The sequence below is a fragment of the Triturus cristatus genome, chromosome 5_2 (assembly GCF_964204655.1).
Source record: "Triturus cristatus chromosome 5_2, aTriCri1.1, whole genome shotgun sequence".
Taxonomy (NCBI): domain Eukaryota; kingdom Metazoa; phylum Chordata; class Amphibia; order Caudata; family Salamandridae; genus Triturus; species Triturus cristatus.
In genome coordinates, this window is record NC_140588.1 from 409029600 (window position 1) to 409050144 (window position 20545).

General features: G+C 43.3%; 1 protein-coding gene across 7 annotated transcripts in view; it reads right to left on the minus strand.

The window, feature by feature from the left end:
* The window catches only part of COBL (cordon-bleu WH2 repeat protein), a 961684-nt gene that overhangs the window by 274154 nt on the left and 666985 nt on the right, over positions 1–20545 (minus strand). For all 7 annotated transcript variants that reach the window (XM_085607311.1, XM_085607310.1, XM_085607313.1 and 4 more), the window contains one exon: positions 1251–1368. In XM_085607311.1, coding sequence (XP_085463437.1) covers positions 1251–1368 — 118 coding nt within the window. The remainder of the gene's footprint in view (positions 1–1250; positions 1369–20545) is intronic.

Below are 20545 nucleotides of genomic sequence, written 5' to 3' on the forward strand. Positions count from 1 at the left end.
CGGGTGCAATGTTTAAAGCACCTGCCCAGCTCTCATTTTTGTTCAGCGAAAACAAACTCCCAAAGGAAGAGCTTGTTCTTTCTAAATAAAAAACAAATGGCCTGATGTACAGAGATTTTTCTCCTTATGCCTGGAAGCCATTCTTTATTTTTGTTGAACGTGTTCTGCCAAGCACTGTAAGGTAGACATGGCCAGACAAAAATCAGTGACGCTTGCCCCACACACTTAACAGGGCGGGATAAATGTCACTGCGACCTGACGACCATAGGAGGTTGGGATGCCAGGTCAAAGGTTTACTCTAGCAGTGTCAGCGGTGTAAACCTGGTGCTTCTCCTAACTCTAAGTTGAATGATGCTTTGGCATGTGAAGAAGAAACATAACATTAAGACTTTCTAATAGAGATATAAAAGATTTCCAGCTGAGGGCTGACGCCAGATGAGTAAAATCCAGAGAGGGAAAAATAAATAAGTAGACACCCTTCCTAAGTGCATGACGAAGGACATAATTAATATAATGAGGCAAAATTTCAATACATCTTCAAATGAGTGCAGACTTCTCCACGAGGTAATTAGCAAGTGCAATAAGCATTACACCCTTGAAATGTTGGCAGGTAAAACTCAATGAGATGCACTGGAGGAAAAATGTCTGGTAATTTCAGAGACAAGAGGAATTCAGTAAGAAAGGCACCAAATTCTGCAATTTTTTCCCGATTTCCAAGTGAAAACTCGGAATATAATGCATTTGTGGAATTAAGCAAATACCTTATGCCACAATATCAGCATTTAATGTGTTCCATATCAATCTCAACCCCACCAGGACCACTCATAATCGAGGAGTAAGAGTGGCGTTCGCTTCCAGGTTAACTCTCCCAAAGGATCTCAAAGAAGCCATTGTTATTGCAAGCTTAGATCATGACTATAATCTCATCATTGAATATGGGAGATTTACCTCAATTGTACATACCGTCTACCCTATCCGCCCCCAAACTAACTTTCCCAAAGAGCCTGCAACGTCGCTGGTTACAAATGTAGCTTCTCCTTCAGACAGTCATGCACACAGCATTCTCTCAAACTCAGAGTGTCTGAATTGTTCTCAGAAGAGACAACTAGAATGCCCTGGCCTTTAGTCAGAGTTAATTGAGTTCTGTAAGCAATTCATGCAAGAAATTGTTAGGAAAGCCACAGTTTTGATGCACAACTAGCAACTAAAGAAAACCGGTCCCACACAAGCAGAAAAGATGTCCTTCTCACCAATGGCACTTCTCCTGTTTTCCTTTTCCTCTACTGTGTCGTTTGGCATCACCGGCGCTGGCGGCGCAGGCGCACGCCTCTTTTTCTTCTGCAAGTCGTTCTGTGAGGCTTGCAAGATCTTAAAAGTAATCAAAAAACACATTTTTTAACAAAATGTTCAGTACAGCAGAGTGAAACATTTGAAAAATAATGCTTAATGTAGGTTTGGTTTACTTGACATAACTAGGCCATACTAGGCCACGTTTTCGAACGTCCATGTTTAAATGCTGCGCACGAGCATTGTTTTTCATCGCTTTTCAGAAAATCATTGAACTTCAGCTGCAGCCTTGTCTTATCACTGTACATTGAAAATAATATTTTTCTCTAGCTTCCTCTGCTGAAGGAGAGTGTTTTGAAACATTACAAGGTTCTATGCTGATCTTCCTTACTGTGTCAAGCATTATGTTCACGCAGAAAAGCCCACTGTGTTAAGTTTAATTTCTTGTTTATTTCCTCTCTGCAACAAAATCGTGCAAGTTAGTAGCTAAAAAAACTCATGTGCAAGTAGGTGTAATTTAGGCTGGCTTGGAAGCTAATAGTTTGATTGACTTTCTGAGCAAGTAACATTCAAGTGTTGTCTTTTTACTTAATATCATGCTATGAAACGGAGTGTTTTCGTTCCCCAGAGTGAGTAATTTTAGGGGCCAAAGAAATCTATAAAGGAAAGAATGCTTAGGGTGCCAAGCAATCAGCAGTCAAGCCACACAGTCTACAAGAGAGCATTATCCTTAGACATTATCTCTCCGACTAAACATAAGTGAGCAGCCCAAAGCTTAACTCAAGAAGGGGTAAGCAGAGCAAAACAGAGTAATCCAAGCAACAATAAAGTTCGATGTCCAGCTAAGAGTTATGTGTACATTACACTTTAAATAGGAAATATATCTGCAGGACAAATTAGATGGGGTCAAATGGAAAGTGTACAGCACAATGCACAACACTATACACTATATCAATGCCACACAATGAGCCAGGGCTGTCAATTTTAGAATCGTAATATCAAGTAATGTTAGTGCAAGCAGAGGAGTGATAACCACAATTCAATACTTTAACCAGGTCCATTTGCTAACCTCTAGGGGGCTTATTTACAAGCCCCTTTCGCCGCCTGTGCGGCACTTTTAATATGGGTAAAAGTGACGCACCGGTGGCGTAAGGGGCTTGTAAATAAGCCGCTATATGTTTGCAAAACGTTTTCAGGTTCTAATCTTAATTCAACTCAGAAAATGCGCAGACCAGCCTGCAAGAGGAAAGTCAAAGAAACAACAATGCAAAGCAGTACAAGTGCAAGTCCATGTCTGGAGTTTGCAAGCCTATGTATTCGCGAGCACCTTCAGAGACACCTACAGCTGACAACTATGGATGATCAGAAACACCTTCCGGCCAAAACAGGATACTTTGCATTTTTTTAAGTCACGTTAAGGTGTGCGCAAACGTATAAGGTTGTGGACATTAATTTAAGGCATAGACGATAGACCAGCAAATACTACAAAGCAATTTTGTCAAAGGTAACTGCAAGGCAAGGAGACATTGTGCCTGAGTTTGCATACATATGTGTGCTGACCTCAAGGAGTCAGTGATCATGCAGAGGAGCTGGGGGGGGGGTGTGGGGGGGTGAGGCGGCATGAGTTCAAGGGGCTCAGAGTGAACCACAACGTAGCAGGACCACTCGCTCAGCAAGATCAAGGTAGCAATGATGAAATATATAACAAGTTATAAAAGCTGGTGCAAAAGCAGGGGTGTGCACACCAGACTGACACACCACCACCTACAAAAAACATCAGCAGCGTCACTCTCCCAGGTAGCTGTGTCCATTGCTGCTGAGGATTGTGCGGGGCTCCTAAGGATAGGCAGGGTCTTCCATTCTGGGCACGGGGCAGCACCAGCGAGCAGGGCTTCAGCACTGTCTTGGTTTAGTCCCATCCAGAAGGGAGTGGGCAGCACTTAATCTCTACACTCTGAAGACAGTTCAGGAGGTCCAAGTCCGGAAGCAGTTCAGCAGCAGGACGCCTCCAGTTTATAAACCAAAAGGTGGGAAACTGCCAGCAGACCTGTACCCAATCAGTGCAAATGCATAGTCATGGTTCAAAGGTGGCAAACTAGGGTCCGTTTTTACTCTTCTGAGAGGATGTGGGGCATGGGCCTGTGCCGACGTGCAGGGGCTCAATTTAACCTTACAAGGACTTCTCTGAGGGGAAATTATGTGCATTTCCTCAGGCCTAACGGAAGCTAAGGGTAAACCAATATGAAGAGGAGAGTGGTAGTGTCCTCTGTGAGCAGCACTCATCCCCCTTCTTCCGAATTCCACCTCTACATTTTGTGGATCTTTATGGTTAGCCCTAAGGTAGGCATATTGGGGATGTTTCTTATCACTTAACGGAAGTCAGATCATCCATTGAGGGTCATGCCATCAATAGCGGCAAGTTAATGCTCACAGTCACTATACTTCGTTTTATTTTTATTTATTTTTTATTTTACAGAGTTTTATATAGCGCAAACTTGACCCGAATCGGGTGTCAGAGCGCTTCACATAGCACCAGTTGCATTACATGATGACACATTCATTTAAAAAAAAAAAAATTGCCCAGAATCACAGGATGTTCAGCTTCACTGCTGAGACTCGAACCCAGGTCCCCAGATTTGCGGTCGACCGCTCTAGCCGTTAGGCCAACTCCTCTCCCCTAACATGATACCCACACTTCGACCCCGTTTGCCCCCAACCTCTATAAATCATCTTCCACCAGTCAGGACTTGGCCAAGTGCACTACTCTCCTAGCACAAAGGATGGTGAGACAATAGGGATGCTCTGCTCTCAGGGTTCACTCAAGGCTGAAGCTTAGACACCTAATCCGTAGTTTGAGTGGTACTTAGGGGTTACCCATCCCTCAAACTATTGCTAAAACCAAAAAACACAGGAAAACACCAGAGGACAATGGAAAGCAATGGCTGGGGTGACAGCTGTGTGTGGTTGTTGCGTTCTTTCGTCATTGCACTCTTCATCTGTAAGTCTGTTTGAAACTACATTTGCTCATGGAGATCCGTCTCATGTAACAAGATCTCCACGGTTCTCTCCCAAACCAAATACTGGCTACTACACAAGGCATTCTGGACCCCTGCCCCTTTATTTGCATTAGGGCTCCGAAACGATGCAAGATGCTGGAACTGCAGTCGGGAGACTTAGGCCACCTTATCTTTCAGTGTACATTACTCAAATCGTTTTGGGACAAGAGTTTTCGCCTTCATAAGTGGGGTGTTTAAAGCTAATATGGACAGAGATTCCTTCAATTGGCCCACGGCCTATATAAGCACAAACTGGAGAAATTAATCTAACAGAGACCTATTCGACCTGCTAATAACCTCAGCATTGAAAATGGTTCTTGCCAACTGGAAAGACACAAGTAAGACGTCGTACAAGAGCTGGTTAAACTGGATCATCCATCTACGAGGGGCTGACAACATAGCACTACAAAGCTCCCCATGGAAACCGGCAGCCAGGCCACTATGGAACTCTTTGGGCACGTTTCTAGACTCTTATGAACCTCCATGAATAAAGAGCTCACCAATGAGTCATATCCGGGGACATTACTGTCGTTCAAACTGTATAACTGTATTCAAGCGATATGTTTCATGGGTACAATCACTAAACTGTCAAGTTATGTAATGTTATGCAAGTTGCCAATATCGACCACCCTTGTGTAAACAGATGTATAGATATGCAAATGCGAAGATACAGCTCGCCTAACCGAGGATCCTCCTTCTGTTCTCTTCTCTTTTTCTTTCCTTTCTCCTTTCCTTTGCCTGTCCTTATTTTTCGGCAACCAATGGTCACCGGGTTAGGCTCGCGTTATCCATTAAGGCGCATCACCCTCACATTATGCATGCACATGTAAAATTTTGCCTTGGATACCCTTGCGTACCCTGCTATACGATTTCTGTATACCTTGTGAAAACCAATAAAGTATTTTGAAATTGGAAAACTACATTGGCTCCGGTCTATCTTTTTGTCTCTCTTTGTATTTATGTCTTCATTTCTGTCTCTGTGAACGTGTCTATTTCAACTGCATGTGATATCTGTCTCATCTTCTTTCTGTCTGCTGACTGTTAGTCCCTCTACTTGACTTTTGATTTATCCGGCGGACTCTTTTTCTCTCTCTTTGACTTTTGGATTATCTCTTTCTTCGTTTTGTGATTCTTCACTTACCTGTCTGTCTGTTGTCCAACTTCATCACCTGTCTGTTTGGCTAACTGCCTGCCTTGTCTTCCATGTGTCTATCTGTCTGATTTGTCAGTATGTCTTTGTACCCGAATCTATCTTTTATCTGTCTGCCTAATTCTGACTGTCCATCGCTTTGACACTATGTCAGTTTGCATGTCTGACGCTTCGTTTGTACGTGAGCTGGATGTCTGCCTGTCTACCTCACTTTTATATTTCTCTCTGAAAGGCTCTTGGTTTGCACTTGGGTGATATATATTTGTCTTTTCTCCTTTATATGAGACTGTCTGTCTAAGTCATGCCTGGCTTCATCTACCTGCATTGATCTGTCCTTTTCCTCACCTACCTGTCTGTCACACACTCTCTGTCAGACTCTTAGTCCATCTATCTGTCTGGCTTCTCAAGTCTTTGCTTATACCTCTGACCGATAGTCCACTTGTAAAACTCTTTCTCTGTGTCTTGGCTGTGTAGATCTTTGCCTGCTTTCTTGTCTGTCTCGTTCTTATTTTTGTCAGACAGTCCAAATATTCAGTTGCCTGACTGCCCCTCTCTATGTCTTTTTGTCCCTCAAGTTAGTAGGCTGTCTTTCTGTTAGTTTGGCTAGCTGCCTGTCTTTCTACATGCCTGTTTTCCTCCTGTTCGTGCACATTTGTCTCTTTCACTGTCTGCCTGCTTCTCATTCCTCTTTGTCTATCGCGCTAGTTAAACAGTTTCACGAACACATGTACAGTGAATTGTGTCTGGTTCAGGGTCAGGGCAAGGACGTTGTTAAAAACCGTTCTCTGATGTCAACATTGCTAAATCCAGGAGGTTAAGATAAACTGTAAAACACAAAGGGCGCAGTGTTTCCTCCTTTGTGCTTGCATATTCCAAAACAAAAGAACTTGAAAAATCATTTGTTATGGCTGACTGCATCCATTCTAAAGAAATCAAGGCCTAACAATATTATCTGAATTAATTTTATAGCCAGGTCCTGATATAACGGCCAACACCGAATGTAACCAAGTGCTTTTTGCTTCTCAACCCTTGCTTTCACTGTAGGCCACTTGAAAGAAAACTTTGGAGAAATCTAGTTTTTACTCCCTCGCCATTAGATCAAATTCCACACTACAAGTGGGTGAGCCTGGGTGGGCTTCAACGCACGAGGAAAACACACACATTCTACGGGCCCTGCCCCTGACCCACAGCGAACGTCATAGAGTTCCACCCATAGGTGCAGTCCTACGCACGGGTGCAAATGTCCGACTTTCTCGAATTCACACACATTCTCAAGAATGTCAGAAAGATGCACCAGTCGCAGCTTTCCTGGCATACTCTTGGGAATGTCATGCGACATCTGCTACGACCCTAATGAAGAGTTATATTGTCCCTGTAGTAAAACCTCAAAATCGCTTATGGCATTTGTGGGTGCTTTTTTCCCTTTCCCACTCCGGCAGAGCAAATCTCTCCATGTTTCCAGGGCTTGAAGAGGTGTTTGTGAATAACAAGCGACACATGTTTATGGATGTTCACACAATGGCAAGGCCAGCCATGACCTGAACCTCCCACTTCCCACTCCCTGCATAGGGTTTATTGCCATGTAGATGCATGCAGTCATGAAGTACAATTCTGCATTAGCAAAACAATTACACCTGACTGGTAGTCTTTTGAGGAAAGCTCCCAGCTGTAAATGGAGCCCTTTTTAGTGGAAAACTTTAGTTTACAACCATGAACGGCTTTGTGATATGGGCCCTATGTGTAGAGTAATCCAAAATCTGGGAAATATTCTTCAGACATTTTTGGAAAGACGCGTATAAGGCATTTCTAAACAACTAAAAATGAAACTCAGCCAGAGCCTCAGGGCCCGTCCCCCTTTGGTGGGATGCAAGCTGCCCACGCTACAGCTTTCGGGGATCAGTGCAATGTGCCACATTGGCATCTGCATTTACATTGACAAGCCTCCTTCGTCACAGGAGTACCAACCTCCAAGTCCCCTTTAACCGCCTATCGAAAACCCCAGGATCACCAGACAACAACAGGGGCAGAAGTGGAGATGGGGCAGAAGAGAAGGGTCCAGGGACTTGGGGTAATGACCCTGAGGAGCTGGCATGAGGGTGAATATGGGTACATTGTTGATTCTCCCAAAGAGCAGGACAGTTAATGGCCACTTTTGTGAAATGCCAGCAGCTGTGTATGATCACAGTCACATATTAATGACATATTCACTTATGAATATTTTTCTTCTGGTGCAGACTTAGCCACAAGGGCAGCATAGTGCTTTGCAAGTAACAGAGTAAGGGCCTGATTTAGAGTTTGACAAAACTCTATCACAATCGTGATGGATATCTTGTCCACCATAGTACCATATATATTAAGAGTGCCAGAGGCTATAATGCACTTACAATACAGCAGAGGATATCCGTCATGTTTGTGACAGAGTATTTCATGAGACAAACTATAAATAATGCCGCTGATAAACAAAGTATAACCACCTAGTCAAATAATAGTGGAAAAGCCTTGAACATTCTTGGCGGAATATTTAATCATCTTTTATTCAATGCAGGGCGGCAAGCACTGCGCTGAGTGGAAGGGAGAGAGAGCAGAAATGCGGCACATTTACAAAGACATGGAGCATTTCTGCTCTCTCCTAGCATTGGAGCTCTGTGTGCCGCCTAGCACCAACGCAGGCACTCTTTCACCATAATACAAGGGTACCCGCGTTACGAGCCAGATTACTTTTGTGCAGGAAGAGACACCTTCCTCAAAAACAATACTTATAGGCATTTCCTCTTTCTATGTGTGATGTAGAATGCAGCACACATGGAAAAAACAAGTTACGAAGAGAAATAAATGTATTTCTCCTCGTCACGCCTCACTGGGGAGGGCATACAATTTAGACGCATTCCCTGGTTTACTGGTTTTAGTAAATCTGGGAATGCACCAAAATCCACAGGTGGATGCAGGGAAACACCCATGCTCCACCCAGGGAACGTCTCCCAGCTTAAAAGTTTAGGGTTGAGTAGAGTCTGAGTTCTATAGTGGGTCAATCAATCAATCAGGGAATTGTGAACCGCGCTACTCACCCGTAAGGGTCTCAAGACACTGGAGAGGGGTGACAGCTCCAGTCAGTCGAAGAGCCAGGTCTTGAGGGTCTTCCTGAAGATGTGCAGAGTGGGGGCACGTCTGATGTTGATCGGAAGCTCGTTCCAGGTCTTTCACCTTTTCTGGCTCTGCGAATGAGCGGGGTTTCGGCGAGGGCAAGGTTAGCGGATTCTCTTGGGTACGTGGAAGGCGATTCTTTGGTTGAGATATTGGGGTCCGGTGTTGTGGAGGCAATTGTATACGTGGGTGAGTATCTTGAAGGATACTCTCTTCTCGATAATGCATGCAATGTTGAATTTTATCCTGGCTCTCACAATTGGGTGACATGATTTGATTTTTGCTCATTTGATGAGGAATGCTGTGGCGAGGAGAACAACTTTAATAGGGAATAATGCAGATTCATGGAGTACGGCTTCTAGCTGTCATTGCGTGAAAGGACTGAGAGCTGATCTGCTTTTCTGAAGTTAGAGGGATCTATCATGCAGTTGAGTTTCTGCAAGTGGAATAATTAAAAAAGAGGCGGTATGATCAAGTTAAGCCGTTCAGGTTTGCAGAAGGCACCAGAGTGTGGGAAATGGCCAGATGGAATAGTTGTTCCTGCTATGCTTTTGGCTGGAGGTGGCAACTCTTTTACGATAAGAGGAGAAATTTGGGTATGCTAAGTCACCTATTAGGGAGAAAGGATTTGATCAGATAATGTGATCTTCCATGAAGAATTTCAGGACTGTTATGTCTGATGGGTTGGAGAATGTTAATTAAAGTGGAGACTCTTTAGCATGGTAATCCACTTTCTAGAGGGTTGCTGATCAGATGTTACAAGTAAAGATTGAAACGGGGGGAGAAATGAGAGGGCCTTGTAGTACTCAACAATTAAGGAGAAGGATGAGTGACCTGAACCAATTACCAGGTCTGGTGGCTTAGTGGACTAATGCGAATGGGGGATGTGGCCTAACGGTTAGAGAGCTTGACCTCGAAGCTGTGGAACCAGGTTTGAGTCTCGGCAAGGACGCTCAGCATCCTGTGATTCTGGCCAAATCGTGTAATCTCCATGTGCCTAAAAAGAGTAATATGTCCTTCTGTAACGCAACTGGTAGCCATGTAAAACGCACTGATACCTTCCGGTCAAGTTCGAGCTATATAAAAAGAAAAAATGTGCCCACTGTAGGGGCCTGTGTAGGGGCCTGTGTTCGACCTCATGTTCACAGGTTCAAATCACAGCGGGTCCACTCAGCCTTTCATTCTTCTCAGGTCGATAAAATGAGTAACATGGAGTTGGGCAACAATAAACATCTGTTATTCAGCACCAAGATACCGTTCTGGGTGAATGTGCGATTTACAAATACCCATGTTATGCATTCCATTCTTCTGTGGTCTTGAAAGATAACAAAACACGGTGTAGGGCATTTATTTAATTTGTGTAAAGCTCTAGCTGATGAATGCCAACAACATCCATTACAGAGCTTGATTGCCATCACTTCAAAGTATACAGTATTTGTATAAGTACACATTTGCAGTTCACACTAGATGTCAAAAGAAAGCATTGAAGTTCCTAGTGCATTGTGCCAGAAACCTACACAAAATATCATATCACTTTTACAAAACTTCAACATGGAGAACCAGCCTTGGTTTTGATTTCCTATTGAAGCAAGACACTGATATAGTGTAAAGTCAGACAAGGATACACACTGCTTGGCTGTAGATTTTTTCAGGTAATGTATTTAAATATAGCTTTATCCCACCCATCACACAGTCAAATGACAGCTCCCCTTCATGACTGATTGCGTATAATTTAGATGTTATTAAAACAGTCTACGGCCTTATGAGGGCTCTTACTGTTCTATGTTTCCTCAAATACTGTCTTTGTATTGGCGTATATGTGTGTTTACTGGCCACTTGATGCCCTGGCCAACTAATTTAAATATCTTTATAACAAGACAATATATATATATATATATATATATATATATATATATATATATATATATATATATATATATATATATATATATATATATATATATATATATATATATGTATAAAAAAAACACACAGGTTGCCCCAAAAAGAACGTCACACCAGCAGGGGTTGGTGCACACAGCCACCGGCAGCAAAATCATCCAGTCAGCCCTCCAAGATTCGTAAGTGACTGCCAAACGCGTTTCGAGCAAATAATGCTCTTTTTCACTGGCTCTCTCCAATTAACCAAGGAAGGCAGTTTCTAGTGGAAAACACCTTTTATTCAAATTGTAAGTCCCGCCCACATGGGCGTCAGCAAAACGATGTGGCCTCGTCATTTGGAGGCAACTCGTGGTTATATATATATATATATATATATATATATATATATATATATATATATTCACTGAAAAAAACATAGGTTTCAGGCCTGATATAGTTAGGAATTAGCATTTAAAAAACCTTAGAAATTCACTGAAAAAACAATAGGTTTTAGGGGTGTTATAGTTAGCTGGACATTTCACTCAAACAAAACCATTGAAATTCCTCCGATATAGTTAGTTGTACTAACTACATCTCGCGCGCCCGCAATCCACTGCTGATGATGTCACATATTACATCATTCATGACATGGTCAGTGACATCAATGATGACATCTCAAATGACATCACTGATGACATCACTGATGACATCGTCCACGTGACAATCAGATACACCTCATCATACACTAGTATAACCTTTCATCACTCACTGTAAAATACAGAGTGCCAGATTTAAAACCATTGATACACCAATACAAGTTTCTAAACACCCACTCAGTGATTCCTAGATCTATACACACATCTAATCACTTACCTATAGATTCACTCATACATGCTGTCAATGATCAATAGAACAGTATCAAATAAACGTATACACCTATATCGACATTACACACCAGCACACATCCTAATCACTTATGAAGTCATCCTACTCACTTATGCAAACAATGGATCATACTTACTTTTACTTAGCTATACACTTATATTTGCAGGCCTAGGGGGTCAGGGTGTTTCTACCCTGCCCCCTTTTCGTGTTTTGCGCCTTTTATTTTTGGTTTTCTTGTGCCTCGGTTCTACCGAGGCACAAGATGGCTGCCAACACTTCCTGATTCAGAGTGTTGGCAGCCAATTAAGATACGTATATATCACTCTATGGATGTATTCACATAAAACCTACTTGAGACAAATATTCATGAATAGCTACTAATATAGTGTGGAATTCGGCCAAAACCATAAAAACAGAGACAAACCCACACCATCAAAGTGCTCAAATCCACATCTCATAGGCATAAAAACGTACATGCGCCACCACGGACGAAACTAAAACTGACAGTCACAATAACTCCTGAAATATAAATGTGACTAGGTGAGACCTAAGATATGTATCTCTCACTTATGAAATCATTCTAAGGATGTATTCACATGAAACCTACTTGAGAAAACTGATCTTACAAAGAACATTAAATGGCAAAACCCCAATCAATGTCGAGGAGAATAAATCCAACTCACAAAAAATACAGGAATCCACTCATGGCAAGACAATGAATGTCAAGTTAAGTATATACTATTGAAAGACTCTTGAAAAACTATACTTTAGACTCCAAAACTTACTGAAGGGTGCAAGTTCAGTTCTTCAATTGAAAGCGACACGCTAATACAGTACAATATCAGGATCCACGTCAAGTCATAGTAATTAGAAAGTTCAACACTGGCGACCGTGGCTACTTGAGCACTAAGTACTGGATGCAATAAACAGCAGGTAAAATGCCACAATTGTGTGGCACAAACTAGAAAGCTAATTGGGACTAATACTCCACTAGTTCGTGTGATGGCGACTATGTCATCAGAGCGCATCAGAGTGCGTTATCTTGAAAAATCCAAGGACTGGGAAATATGAAATTAATGATATTACAAAGTCTGAGCTAGAATGGAACTAACGGTATAATGAACAGCACATTGATCTCATAGAAAAGAGGTGCCATAATACATGATAAAAAACCCTCCATCTCTCTAACAACACCAAGAGTAAGTGAGGTAACATAGGTGCCCCTGTATGTATAAGGTTGGGCATGTGTTAAATGAGAAGGTAGAGAAGGACCACAGGCTGGATTTGAGGAAAGATCAAGGGCACAATATCCTCTATCATGAAAGGGAGTGATCATCAAAAATCGAAACTATCATCATTAAGAACGGGCAAGGATAAAAATCAATTAGAATTGGCCCAAGATATAGACAACCAGAAACAATCGTTTAATGAGGATAGCCTAACAAAAAACAAAGAACATACAGCAGCTGTAAAAAGCTGACAACATCAGGGGGACAATTGCAAAAAACACAGCATTATTTTTAGGTCTCGCCTAGCTATTGCGTTTACGCAATTGCTATGCGAGACTCTAGTAAGGGGCATTTCAAAGTGCTCCCAAAAGTGGATTGCATGGCGAGCACGCGCACAGTCACGTGCATCGTGCCGCCATGCAATCCGTTTGGGGAAGCGCTTCAGCCCACTGGCGCCCTCGGCATCATTCTTCAAAGGGGCTGCTCCCCCGCCTGGAATGCGCTCCCCTGCCCCCGCCAAGCACGCGCGCCACGCTTCGCCGCGTCACAAATTTGCTTTCACTTTAAGCGCTTCAGCCCACTGGCGCCTTCGGCATCATTCTTCAAAGGGTCCGCTCCCCCGCCTCAATGCTCCGGATCCTCGGACTCGCGTGAGCTGGTCTGCTGAAGGAGGGTTTCGTTAAAAGCGAGGTGAAGGAACAGGAGTTGCCCTCAGTGTTACTACAAGTTTACCGCCGTTCTTAATCGAAATGCCTCTCTGCTTTTGAACCCCGACGTAATTTGTGACGGCAATTGTTGTTGAAGATATATTATTTTTTAAATGAGCCTTTTTCTGTACAAACAATATGCACCTTAAATGGGAACCGTGCCTTAGTCCCATAGTTTAGCCACCCTTGTTTACTACATAGTGTGACCACTAGAACACACCCTCTCCTGGTCTCGCTCAATCTGAAGTCATCTTGGTTTAGTGCACGTCTTAGTGTCAGTCACATCTTAGTGGTTCAAAGTCTTTTAGAAGCGATACTATTGTGTCCTTGGGCAACGTGTTAATAGTTTATCGACAAAATTAGAGCCAGCTTGGCGTTTTAAAGTGGCCAATAATAAAGTTCCAATGTGAGCCTTCGACTTAATGAGCAATTGTTGTTGAAGACATGAGGCTTATACAAAGTGCTTAACCCCTTCCCCGCTCATGACGGAACCACTCCGTCATGAGCCACGGTTGCGCTGTGCTCATGACGGAGTGGTTCCGTCATGCTACGGCCGTTGGCGGCCGCTCCGCCCACGCGGCGCTAATTCCCCGCCTGTGCGGGCGATTAGCGCAGTGGGCGGAGATGTGACGGAACCACTCCGTCATGAGCACAGCTCAACCGTAACTCGTGACGGAGTGGTTCCGTCACGAGCACAGCGGACCCGCAACTGCCCCCAAACCCCCCGAGCGCCACAGCGGAATTCCTGCCGCGCGAAGGGGTTAAAATGGTGCTCCGCGCGTGAGGTACATGCAGCAAGCCTCTGCGCATAGATTTTAGACGGTCTTTCAATTTTATGGGTTGTGAGGTGATTCATATTAGGCTTCAAGGTTTTAGATTCTTAATCAGCGGGATCTGCGCTACGGTGCAGAACCTTGAATGTATGCATTTGACTCACTGTCGTCCTGTGGCACTGTACACTAGGTGTTGTACCTGAAGCCACATTCTCTCTCTTTTTCTTTATGCTTCGTGCCATACCCTACAAAAATCTCAACCCCACTAATCTAAACACTTGGTCTGCGCCGTGTAAGTAGAGTGTAAGCTCTTGTTTAACACCTGTCATAATGTGGAGCACCTCAGGTGGACCTACATATCGTCTATTTCACTGGTTAAAAACGTAAGGCTGACCAGAAAAAATGAATGGGGCAGGATAATACAGGTTTTCTAGGTCACCTGTCCCCACGCTGCCTCACATGCACGCATTCAGGAACATGCAGAACTTTAAGTGGGCTGGGTCTCAGACCCAGTACTAATTAAAAACGGACATTGAAACGTGTCCCTATCGGGCCTTATATTAATGTCCTTAACTTTACTGCTTTACATCGGCATGATTTTACTTTTGACGTATCCAGGCCCTTTGGCTTTACCAGTCCTTGTAATTGTTGAATCTCTCCCTGTGTTTGTGCATTGTGTTTCGCTTTGTGCGTTCTGTGCGCTGAAAGTGCCTAATAAATGTAATCGAATGGGGCAGTTAACCGCTATGGTTTAATGTAAAGCGCCTGCTCGGCGTCGGCGCTACATTTGCTTTGTATAAAAAAAGGTGTTTAGAAATCTCCTGCAAACAAGCTTTTCTCTCACAAAACACGGGCACCGCAGACGCCAGGGTGGCGCGTGCACCACAGGAACAAGAACATAAAAAGAAAGGGGTGGGGGAGGGGCAGGTGCCTGGAGTGCAGGGTCAGCACTGCTTTACATCGGCATGATTTCCCAGAAATAACTTGCCCATCCATAACCCGTTAAATGTTTTTGATTGGCCGGTGGCTCAGTATAACTGAACAACTTGAATGAGGGGATGCAGAGAGCAGACCTGGCTGGCCCTGCAGCCGATCCGCTCCGGGACAGTCAAGAGCAGCTAACTACAGAGGTGGATAACTGCAGCGCAATTGGGTAAGGCCAGGGCCGGGAGAGACAATGCCCCCGGGCACCATTATAAAAGGGAATTAGTGAGAGAAAAAAATGGCCCATATTTGAACTTTGTAAAAACACAGGCTATGAGTGTTTTCCAAAATATTGAATAATGCGTGTGACGCGACCTTGCTGCAGGCAATGCTTGCTTTAATGTTACGGAAATTAACGGTATAAACCAGCTCAGCAGACCACTGTTGACCCCTTAGAACAAGCATTAAAAATGCAATAGGTCTCGCCTTTTATTAGGTTAAAGCCATTTGCTTTGCTATACAATACCATTAGCAAAGCAAATAGCTTTAACTTAATCAAAGGCGAGACCTATTGCATTTTCAATGCTTGTTCTACAAAACAGTGAGATAAAATTCTGAGTCACAAATTGATAAAAGGAATCACAATCAATCTAGACAGCACTATACTGAAAGCATCATACCTATAAATCTACATGACTGAGGATTGGTGAATGAAGACCCACCAGTCATACTCTCGGAAATAAGTAGTAGGAATTTTACGAGTAGTATCTTTATGAATGCGTATTTCCACAGTGACAGTTTAGGTGCTATAGCCTCTCATGAAGCTGGATGGCTATTGCAAGGTATATCATTGTTCAGTTTTCAGTTTTTAACGTCTTTATTTCGAATATTCTTCATAAAAGACAAAATATTTACATACATATAAATAATAACAATATTACATAATCAATGATATTATATGAAAATTAAGCGTAAAGAACAATAGAACAAAAAGAATTAAGAATTGATTAAAACCTCAATTAAATTAAATATGTGCATAAAGACGACAAGAGCAGATTATTATTGAACAAATGCATATTAAAAGACACAACATTAATACTGGTCGGAGACACAATCTAGTAAAGTAACGTACTATATGGGTTTTTCATGACGGTATGTTACAAACTGTCTTAGACCTTAATAACCAAGCCCATCCAAGGAATTTGGCCAATCCAATGGAAAGACATTCAGAGGTGTTAGTTCTTAGAATGAGCAAGGCTTCACTGCTCGACCGGGTCTTTAATCTATAGCATATAGGCTTTAGCCACTTGTGGCGTGGTTCACGGTAAGCATTACAAACAAACAAGAAATGACCTATTGTTTCTTTATGGTCAGTACAACATGGACAAAGTGAAGTCGCCGGCTTCTGCCAACCACTGGTGAAGGCCCGTAATGGCAATGTACCTAGACGGAACTGAAAGTAAAGTTTCCTATCTAAGGTTTTGACAATTACATCCCAAAAGCACTCGGTATGAGGGACTATTTTATGTAGCAGGAACAGACCGGTCAGGTTCGGTTTCTCTGAAAGAGCAACGTGTTCATCTTTAACCATAGACCAGAAGAGAGATTTAAAATCTTTCTTAGAGGGAAAGATGTGAGAGCCCGGCTCAAACCACAACTGGGGGAGGCCCATTCCAATAAGAGTGTTTCTAATTGACTTAAACCATGGAATTTCACCTGCCCCCTGTTGTGATCTAACATCCTGAAGCTCTTGGGCAAACATGGCAAGTTCCGGTGTGGACCATATTCGTCTCCATAACGCCACCATCCTGTACTGGGCTTGATGTTTAATTGAATGGAACCCCATATCCATCAATAGTGGTAGAGCGGGTGTTGATGGAGGAAGACTGACTAGGTTTCGGAAAAATTTGTTCTGTATCCTATCAAGGACAGCCAGGTCCACACAACCCCATATATCAGCCCCGTATAATATGGCAGAGCTGATTTTTGCACTATATATTTTAAGAGCGGGCAATACCCTTTTGGTCAGAGAACTCCGCTGCTCCTTCACCAGACAACAGGACAGACGCGTAAATTTCAAGCTAAGCGCCGCTATTTGCTCTTTCCAGCGTAATCTATAGTCCATTGTCACACCAAGATAGGTCATAACTTCAACCTGTTCCAGACTAGACCCGTTCATCGTAACATTGCCCCTCTGTGGTTTTTTCTTTGTGAAGACCATAAATTTGGTTTTGTTGATGTTAATTTCTAAATCGTTCTCATTGCAGAAATCCACAAATTTGTCTATAGCTACCTGCAGACCCTTCTGTGTTTTAGCCAATATGAGCGTGTCATCAGCAAAAATTAAAAGGGGGAATTTAGTCCCACCCAGTGATGGGGCATCGGTAGGGGTTTCTGAGAGAAACTTAACCACTTGATTAATAAAAAGTATGAAAAGGGTAGGGGCCAGGACGCAGCCCTGTCTCACTCCACGAGTCACAGGGAAGGGTTCTGTGACCTGGCCCTGGCAGCCCCACCTAACTCTAGCAAAATTTCCCTCGTGCATCCTGATGGTAAATTCTAGGAGCGCAGAAGGAACTCCCATCTTTCTTAATGCAGCCCACATCTTTCCTCTGGGGACCAAATCAAACGCTGATTTGAGGTCCACAAATGCAGCGTATATCGTGCCACCTCTCAAAAACACAGTTTTCCAGTAGATCATAACAAATCTTAAGATCTGATCTATAGTACTAATGTGAGCCCTAAAGCCAGCTTGTAATGGAGAGAGAATGTCAGCTTCGGTCATCCAGGTGTCGATTTTTCCTAAAAGCATTCTAGCCACTACCTTTTGTAGGGCATCAATAAGACTGATGGGTCGGTAGTTTCCTGCATCAGTTTTGTCCCCTTTTTTATACACGGGCAGGATCTCTGCCCCTTTCCATGAATTTGGGATCCTGGTCCCTCTAGCTATCGCATTTGCTAGGGTAGTTATGTACGGAACCCAATGCACCTGGTCATACTTAAAAAGGTCCGCTGGGACACAGTCCATACCGGGGGCCTTACCGTTCTGGACTCGTTTAAGAGCAACTACAGTTTCTGTTTCTGTGAAGACAATGTGGTCAAGTATGGGCACCGCAGTCTGTACACTGGCATCTTCCCAAGTGTGGGAGATCCGTACCGTGTTACTAAACTGCGTCGCGTAGTGCTTGACCCATTGTTCTGCAGGCACATGGTTAACAGGGACTTTCGAGTCCCCAGTCCCACCCCACCTCACAACCTCCCAGAATTTTTGTTGGTTAGATGAGGTGCTTGCTTGGTATAAATCTAACCAGCGCTGTTCGTCCCAGTTGGTTTTTGCCTCTTTAAGTACTTTCTTGTAGTTAACCCTAGCTAGCCTAATATCATTGTCTGACTTGGATTTAATAGCAGCTATTAGGGTGCTATGGGCAAGACGACAAGATTTATCATACCATTTAATCCTAGTTGGTACTGGACCATTATTCCTTCCTTTTGTGGGTTCATTAAAAAAAGTTTTAATCTTATTAAACAGAGACTCATGGATCGACCCTATTTCTTCCAGGGAAGTGCCTTCATTAACTATGGGTACCATCGAATTGGTGGCTGCTGAGACCTCCACCGCAACCCTTTCTAATACGGTAGGGTTGTCTATAAGCCTAGTCCAGCGTACCCTTCTACAGTCATTCGTGAGAACAGCCTCGGCTGTAACGGTAGTGGATGCAGAATCCAATCTGAGACCCTCATTCAGTAGTAATTTAATTGCCAGGGGATTATGGTCACTTTCAGGTCTTTGGACTACTTCCATATCCTCTAGGATTTTCCAAAACTCTATCTTTATTAAGAAGTAGTCAATACGGCTCGAATGCTGGGAATTGTCAAAAGTGACCTTTCCCATCGAATCTGATTTAGTTCTACCGTTAGCTGCGCGCAGATCCCATTCAAGGCAGAGGCCTAACCACTGCATTGCGGCCTCGGTAACTTTTTTAATTGGAGGGATGGATAATGGTGGAATATTCCAAATTTGATCGATTTCCCCATATCCTTCTTTGTCAAGACTAGGAAAAGGTTCAAAAGAACAATTAAAATCACCTGCCACCATTATACATTTGTCGCTAGTAATATTGTTTAATAGGGAATCTAAATCGCTAGCTGCTCTCGCAGGCTTCCCACCAGGTTGCCCTCTTGCATATATGTTAATCAGAAAAAAGTCCTCGTTATTTTTACCAGACAATTTCAAGGCAAGAATATCACTACTTAAGGTAGGAATGTCTATAATTTTAAAGGCTAGGGATTGTCTGATCCAAATAACCAGACCACCTGAAGGACGACCTTTAGGTCCTTTACAGGCTGGTTTATAGTAGTTAAGATAGCCAACCCGAAAGATAGCATCAGTTGACCAGCTTTCCTGTAATATGATAACATCAAAAGAGTCCACATAAGAGCCCCAGTCATCCTCAGACATTTTCCCTTTTAATCCCGCTATATTCCAAGACAAAACTGTGAGGGTATTACTTGTTTCTTTCGGCAAGTTGTTAAATGGATTCACAGTCTCCTCAGGGACCAGGGGTCTATATGTGGGATTTGGAAGTTTTACCCTTTCTACCTCCCCTTGGGAATTACCACTCAGCCCTGGTACAATCTCAGCCCTGGGAGATGGAGTAGAGTTAGGGGAACTCAGTACAACTTCACTCGGCCCGGGAATCGGTAGTAGATTGTCAAGTCAATCCACACCTTCCAAGCCGGATAGCGGAGCGAACCGGTTTGTGAGGTGCGGGTGAAACAAAGGGTAGACTGGGGTATCAAAGTGAAATCTCCCTCTTGGCCTGTCTCTTCTAGAATGTTGAAATGGGGTTTGGGGTCTACTTGTATATAAAGCAGGATAGAAATAATTCAACAATAATGTTTGCACATCCCCAACTCTTCCGAATCTAGGTTCCCTGCTGATAAATTCAGCCACCCATGGCTCTCTGAAACTTATCACCACACAGTCCCCCTCAAGATCTTTCTTACCATAACCTATCCAATCCACCCTTCTTACATTAAGAATTTCAGGATTCATGTTGGTTGGGAGCGGGCAATTTTTATTAAGCCAGAATGTTACTTTATTGTAGAGGTCCTTGTGTGTTTCTCTTTTACCATCTACTAAAGGAGCCACGCCAGTTAAGATGATGGTGTAAGGCTGTGACTCTAGGGGGAGATTAACACATTGTTTCCTCTGGATAGGTTTGATATAGGGCCGGATGTTTTGGTCGTGACTACTAAGAGTTTTCTTGGCCTGGGGTTGCTTTGCGGCCTTCTGTCTAGGTGCGCCCTCAGAGCTAACTGTTTTCTTGGGGGCCGATACAGTTGTTGGCTGCGGGGCTTTTAAAGTAGTGGGTCCCACTTTTGAACTTGAGGCCCCTGCTTTGTTATTTACCAGAGTAGACTTCGATGATGACAGGGCAGTGGGGGGCAAGCCTTTGGGGGCTAAACTGGCAAGAGTTCTGTTTGTAGATGCTATATCATTGTTGTTTTT